This window comes from Helobdella robusta (genome assembly GCF_000326865.2).
Source record: "Helobdella robusta unplaced genomic scaffold HELROscaffold_76, whole genome shotgun sequence".
NCBI classification, from domain to species: domain Eukaryota; kingdom Metazoa; phylum Annelida; class Clitellata; order Rhynchobdellida; family Glossiphoniidae; genus Helobdella; species Helobdella robusta.
This window is the reverse complement of record NW_008705432.1, coordinates 172,920-180,226: the sequence shown is the minus strand read 5'-3', so window position 1 is coordinate 180,226 and position 7,307 is coordinate 172,920. Positions and strand designations below refer to the sequence as shown.

Genomic DNA, 7,307 nt, shown 5'->3' with positions numbered 1-7,307 from the left:
CTCTTTTAATTCTTTTATGTTTTCATTCAGTTCATCCACTATTCTCTGATGCTCAATCCTCTGGAGCTGCTTTTGTTTAGCATTATCTTCTTCAGCTAAATTCATTTCGGCCTATAAATGAATGAATGAATAAATGAATGAATGAATGAATGAATGAATGAATGAATGAATGAATGAATGAATGAATGAATGGATGGATGAATGAATGATGAATGGATAGGAAGAAACTAATGAACGAAGAAATAAATGGACGAATGGAGGAACTAATAAATGACTGAACGAACCAACCTTCATATTATCAATTTGTTGATTCAAGTCTTTAATCATACTCTCACTTTCTCTCAATCTCTCTTTCAAGTTCACCCTCTCCCCGTCGACTATCTCCAAGTTTCTTATCTGGATCTTGTGAACGAATGCAGCCAGCCAAGTTAAAATCATGAAAGAAGACAATTACTCTTCGTATTTATTAATAATTATCGTTAGTAATTAATAAATAAATAAATAATCAATTGAATAACAAATTAATGAGATAAAGAGAAAATAAAAGAGATCAAGTGCAAGAAAGAAACAGACAGAGGAAAAGAAACAAATAGAAAGAGAGAGAGAGAGAGAGAGAGAGAAAGTGAGAGAGAGAAAGAGTGAGAGAGAGAGAGAGAGAGAGAGAGAGAGAGAGAGAATTAATTAAATGAAACCTAAAAATTACCGAACCTTCAAACTTCCCAATTCACTGTTCAAAGAATTTACAGCCTGCTCGTGATCTGAGTTCACTTTTTTCATTGCTGCTTTGTGGCTATCCATAACTTCTTGATATTTTATCGACAGCTGGTCTAAGAGTTTCTTTCTGTTATCTGCTAACTAAGAAATGGTTGGTTGGTCGGTTGGTTGAATGAGTGGTGGTTTGATTAACTGAATGAATGAATGATTGGTTGATTGATTGATTGATTGATTGGTCAGTTGGTTGATGAATTGATTGATTGAACGATGAGTTGTCTAGTTGGTTATAAATGAATTGTGACTGCATTTGATCGCAAAGAGATATCCATCTACCACATGCGATTTATGAGGTCTGTTGTTTCATGTATATTTGCTGCAGATGTTCGTAAGATATACAACACACGTTTAGACGGCATTTTCCCCGAGATCGGGGGTTGCCGTTTGGCTACCTATGATGAAACCGAAATACCCTTCGACGCCATCCACATCTGTCACTCGCCTCAGTATCACGCAACCCCGCTTTCACCCTGTCCTTCTCCACCTGCTCTCTCCATCCCAATCGCGGACGACCCCTTCCTACCACTCCTTCAACCTCGAACTCCAACGCTCGCCTAATCCCGACCCTTTCATCCCTTCTCAACACATGTCCATACCACCGCAATCTTGATCTCCTTATCAATGTCACAATGTCCTCATTCAGTCCCATCATTGACATCAGCTCTGTACTACTCCTCCTATCCTTCACTTTAACCCCACACATCATCCTCACCATAGCTCTTTCAGCCCTCTGCAGTACACTTTCCTCCTCTCTCCTCAACACCCAAGTTTCACCACCATATACCATCGCTGCTCTCACAGATGCGTTATATACCCTCCCTTTCATCTTCACTGACCATTTCTTTCCACACAATACCCCACCCAGTTCCCTAAATTTCATCCATCCAACACGAACTCTAGCCGTAACTGCGCTCAAGCATCCTCCATCCGCATTCAGCTTATCCCCTAAGTAAACAAAGCTTTCCACTCTTTCAATACCACCACTCAACCCCGTCCTTGCGTCCGTCCTATTAATCACACCATGAACACATTTCTTACATTTGAACGTGCCTTCCACCTTTTTCAGTGCCCCCCTCACACCACTACATCTCTTATGCACCCATTTCTGACATCCTATACACAATACTGAGTTAGCCTTCACTCTCCTATCACATACCCCACAGGGGTCTATTTTACTTATCACTCGCTCCCCACCTTCCCCACTCACCATTACCTTCGTCTTACCAATATTAACTTTTAACCCTTTCTTTTCAATAACACTTTTCCATCTGTCAAATTTTAACTGCAATTCTTCCATGCTATCAGCCATCAAGACATATGTAAGATATATTGAAGAAAAAAATATAATAAATAAATGAATTATAATTAATAATAATTACTAATCAAAATTATAATTATTAATTATAATTATTAATTATAACTATAATTAAACGACCTCGGTGACTTGCTTTAAGACGTCAGACTGCTTTGTGAAATCTGCTTGGAGTTTGCTCAAATCCTCCGTCAACTTAGTGTTGCTGTCTGTGCATTGCTGTTGTTAATGCCATGTTAATGATGTTGTTGTTGTTGTTGATGCCATGTAATGATGTTGTTGTTGTTGATGCCATGTTAATGATGTTGTTGTTGTTGTTGATGATGTTGTTGTTAATGTCATTGCTGAAGTTTTCTTATCAATATTTCACGACAACAACAAAAACGAAATAATAATAATAACAATTAGTAACAACAACAGCCACAACAGTAACAATAACAGACAACAACAACAGACAACAACAATAGCAACAACAACAACAGACAACAACAATAGCAACAACAACAACAGACAACAACAATAGCAACAACAACAATAGCAACAACAACAATAGCAACAACAACAACAGACAACAACAATAGCAACAACAACGACAGACAACAACAATAGCAACAACAACGACAACGACATACTTTTAATTCCTCCTTAACTTCGCTCAATCTCTCACTCAACTGGTCATTGGCCTGTTTGTATTTCGTAACATTGAGTTGGCAGTCATTGACGATCTCTTTCACTCTTTGTTCTCTCTGCTCGTCCATCCCCCTCTGCTTCTCCACTGACTCCAGTTTCTGTGGTTCAGAGTGTTGTTAATTGTTGTCGTTATTACATTATTAACCATTATTATTATTATAAATATTATTATTACTATTATTATCATCATCAGATAATCATCACAATAACCTGGGTTTCGCATTCTGTTAATTTCATCTTTAGTGATTTAATATCTTTGGTCAGTTGTTCTATTTCCTGCGTCTGTTTGTTCACTTTTTGTTCGTACGATGTCCGAAGATGAGATAACGATAGGGTGAGGTCTTTGGTCGTGTTTTGGAGTTTTGTGCTGTGATGTGATTGGTTGATGGTGGTTGATTTTCATTGGCTAGTTAATCGGTTAAGTGATTTTAATTGGTTGGAGTAGAATGGCTAGATAACTTTCAGTGGTTAATTTAATGTGATAAGTTGTTTTGACGCTTGGATACTTGAATGATTGGCTAAATAATTGATTGATGGGAGCTAAATAGATGGATAAATAAATGAACGAATGAAGAAATGAATGAAGAAATTTATGAATGAATGAATGAATGAATGAATGAACGAACGAACGAACGAACGAACGAATGGGTGAATCAATGAATGAATGAACTAACTCCATTTCGTTATATAAATGATCTTTGGATTCTTGTAACTGTAAGAGACTGTTTGTTGTTTGATATTATAATTATAATTGTAATGATAATTATTATAATCATTATAATTATTATGATAAATCACCATCACCATAAAAATCATCATCTCTTTCACCATTACAACAACAACAGCCATCGTCATCTGCGTCACCTCTCTTGTTTCTTTTTCAACTTCTCGTTCAATCGGTCCACTTCAGCTTGCAATGAAGTACTCCTCTCCACAAACTTGCCCTGGTTAACAGCATTTTATTAACGTTATTAAAATTACATATATTTATTTTCATATATTTATTTATTTATCTATTCATTCAGTCATTCTCCAAATGTAATACACTCCATTCATCCACTGAATTTCATCCATCTATCCACTAATTGACGAACTAATTAATTGGGCCGACCTGCAAATCTGAGAATTGTTTCTTTAATAAAAATTTTTCTTCTCTCTCTATGGACAGTTTCATTTCTAGATCAACTTTAAAAAAAATGAAATCATCTTCATCGTTGTCATCACTATAACTATTACCTTCAAAAATCATCACCATCGTCGCCATCATCTTCATCATCATCATCATCATCGTCGTCGTCGTCATCATAAACCACATCACAATTATAATGAACCTGAAATATCATCTTCAGTTGTAATCATAGCTGTTGTTGCTGCTGTTGATGATGATGTTGTTATTATTGGTGATGATGATGTTATTGTTGTTGTTGTTGTTACTGATGATGATGTTGTTGTTGTTGTTGTTGCTGTTGATGATGATGATGGTGGCATGGATAAATCATCCTCAACATCTGATAGAATTGGTACTGCTGGAGTTGTTGACGATGGCAACTTCAGTGTGGCATTTTCTGTAATAATAATAATAATAATAATAATAATGTAATTATATCAATTTAATATAATGACGATGATGATGATAATGAAAAAAACTGTAAAATTAGCACGTGAGGTTGGTGCATAAAATACTGTCAGCTTCATTCCGGCCACTAACTTACCTCCAATCTTACAGACAGATACCCAGTGTTAATAAGAACCGCTAGAAAAAAACTTCAACTTTGACCGTTCAGTTTTGAATGCCGGTCAAAGACAAATGCAGCAAAACGTTCAACTAGATATTTAATATGAACTAGATAGAGAGAGGAATATGTGACCTCTACAATGATGGACAGATTATCAGCACATACATCAAATAAAATTAACTTAAGAACTTTGTGTGTGCCAAAACAATAAGTAAGCAACTAGGATCCAATATTATTTTCACACCAGCTTATAATAGACAAAAAAATTGCTTAAACTTTAAATACAGAAATAAAACCACTTTTGTAATTAGCTACATAAACTAAGCTCTTTCTCAATCTCTCTCTCCCTCTCTCTCCGTCATTCTAAAAAGAAATGAATGCTAACGTTTCAACAGTACATTACACTGGGCTTGTAGTCTTCGTACTTCATCTTGCAGTAGCAGTTGTTTTTGTTGATAGGCTGCGGGCGTCGTAGCTAGTATTCCTGATAGTGATGATGACGTTGCTGTGACGTCGATGCTGACGTCATCGACGATGTCGTCGTTGTTGTTGTTTGTGGTGCTGCTGTGGCTGGCAGAGGTGCTGGCAGTCGTTCTGTAGTGGGTTAACTCCTTCTCCAGTGTTTCATTTGTCGTCACAAGCTATGAAAAACGGATGGAAATGTAGATGAATGAGTGAATGGACGAAAGAAAGAATAAAGAAACGAACAAACGAATGAACGACCGCCGTTACAATCAAACTCACAATCATTATCATCATCATTACAACAACCATTATTATCATCATCATCACCACAACCACCATTATCATTACAATCATCGACGCAATCATCATCAAAACCTCTCCCAGCTCTTTCATCAGAGCTTCGTTCTGAATCCGGAAATCATCTTCATAGCATCGCAGCTTCATCCGAAGAGAGTCAATCTCGTTCAGTGCTAACTCATAATCCTATAATAATAATAATTATTATTAATAATTATTAAATTAATAATAATAATAATTATTATAATAATAATAATGATTAAATGAACCAAATTAACTAATCACTTTCGCTTTCTTGCTTTTGTTTATGATCTGAATGATAGGGAAAAAAGAATATTCATACAAAACTTATTATTAAAAATAAAAAAATTGATAAGAAAATAATAAAATAACAATTATCATAATAAAATAGTGAAAGTAATGGTTTGTTTTCTCTATAAATAATTCCTACCATGTATTCATTTTATATTTATAAGAACAATGGAACAAAATTTGTGTGGCCAACAACTATTCTTCCATTCTAATATCCATATTAGTATATATAAAACTGAGAAAGAGAGAGAGAGAGAGAAAGAGAGAGAGAAAGAGAGAGAGGAGAGAGAGAATATTATAAAAAAAAATAAAAAAAAGTACAAGAAAGAAAACAAAGATTGTTATGGGGATCATAATATAATTATATATAAAATTGAGAAAGAGAGAGAGAGAGAGAGAGAGAGAGAGAGAGAGAAAGAGAGAGAGAGAGGAAAGAGGGAGAAGAGAGAGAGAAAGAGAGAGAGAAGAGAAAAAGAATATTATAAAAAAAGAAAATACAAGAAAGAAAACAAGGATTGTTGTGAGGATCATAATATTAGTATATATAAAATTGAGAAAGAGAGAGAGAAGAGAGAGAGAAAGAAAGAGAGAAAGAGAGAGAGAAAGAATATTATAAAAAAAGAAAGTACTAGAAAGAAAATAAGGATTGTTATGGGATCATAATATTAGCATACATAAATGAATGACCTGATTGGCTTTTGTTAAGTCTCTCTCTAATTTTCTTTGCTCCTCAATTACTGCATTTAATTCTGAGTTTTTTTTAAAATGAAATAATATAAAGATAATTATAAAATATTATTATTATTCAAATAATAACTAAATGAAATTAATTCAAATTAAACCACCTTTCTCTTGCTTCCTGCATTTTTCATCTGACTTATATAGCATTTCTCTTAATTCAAGCAGTTGGTTCTAATGACAAATTTAATTAACAATGTTATTATAATATTAAAATTAATTATTAATAATTATATAACACAAATGATATTAATAGATAAATGTTATTTTATATATATTAGAACAGGAATAATATCTATTTTGTCTAACTTAGTAAACTTAGAGTAGACTCTTAGGGAGAACACTAAATTATTTCACTTTACTCTTCAAATTATGAATAAACAAATTATTGGCCTGTTATAAATTTTTTCACTCATTCTCTTATTCAATCAATCATTCAGTCAATCATTCAAACAATCTCCTTCAATTCAATCTCAATGTCATCATTTCTTCAAGCAAACTCATCCATATTAAGATCTCTTCCTTATAATTAATAAATATAATAAATTATAAATAAATATAATAATAATAAATTAACCTATGACCAGATTGTAAAAATAAATACATTAGATCAAAATAACAATTTTGTTAAATGACATATTGAAGCTAATTTAAACTTTTTTTCATTTTTAGATTCTTTACTATTTATTTTAGGAAAACTTTATATTATAAAAATTACAGAGATCAACATCCAACTAAAATTAAAATAGCAATATTACTGAATAAATGACAATAACTGATTTTAATAAATTAATAAAAATTAAAAATAATAAACTAATATTCTGCACTAATTCCCAACAAAAATCCAAGTAAAAGTTTAAATCTCAAAACCTGCATTCGGTTGAAATCGCCATCAGAGAATTGAACTGGCACCGCCATTGTTATTATTGTTTACATTTATTTTTAAATTTCATGGTAAGCCAAAATAAAAAATTGAACTATAGTAC

General features: G+C 33.2%; 2 protein-coding genes across 2 annotated transcripts in view; both read right to left on the bottom strand.

Moving 5' to 3' along the window:
• The window catches only part of HELRODRAFT_194422 (hypothetical protein), a gene marked incomplete at both ends in the record, with an annotated part of 10,735 nt that extends 9,958 nt beyond the window's left edge, over positions 1 to 777 (bottom strand). Inside the window, 2 exons of the mRNA XM_009031602.1 lie at positions 289 to 402; positions 709 to 777. Of these exons, the coding sequence (XP_009029850.1) occupies positions 289 to 402; positions 709 to 777 (183 nt within the window). The remainder of the gene's footprint in view (positions 1 to 288; positions 403 to 708) is intronic.
• A 1,420-nt stretch (positions 778 to 2,197) lies between these two features.
• On the bottom strand, positions 2,198 to 7,239 carry HELRODRAFT_181817 (hypothetical protein; the record flags this gene model as incomplete). The annotated part of the gene is made up of 12 exons (XM_009031601.1): positions 2,198 to 2,302; positions 2,716 to 2,871; positions 2,984 to 3,140; positions 3,448 to 3,495; positions 3,638 to 3,717; positions 3,885 to 3,958; positions 4,105 to 4,146; positions 4,895 to 5,150; positions 5,350 to 5,457; positions 6,271 to 6,332; positions 6,429 to 6,495; positions 7,192 to 7,239. The coding sequence occupies 12 exons, from the start codon at positions 7,237 to 7,239 to the stop codon at positions 2,198 to 2,200; spliced, it is 1,203 nt and encodes a 400-aa protein (XP_009029849.1).
• Positions 7,240 to 7,307: the final 68 nt, after the last annotated feature.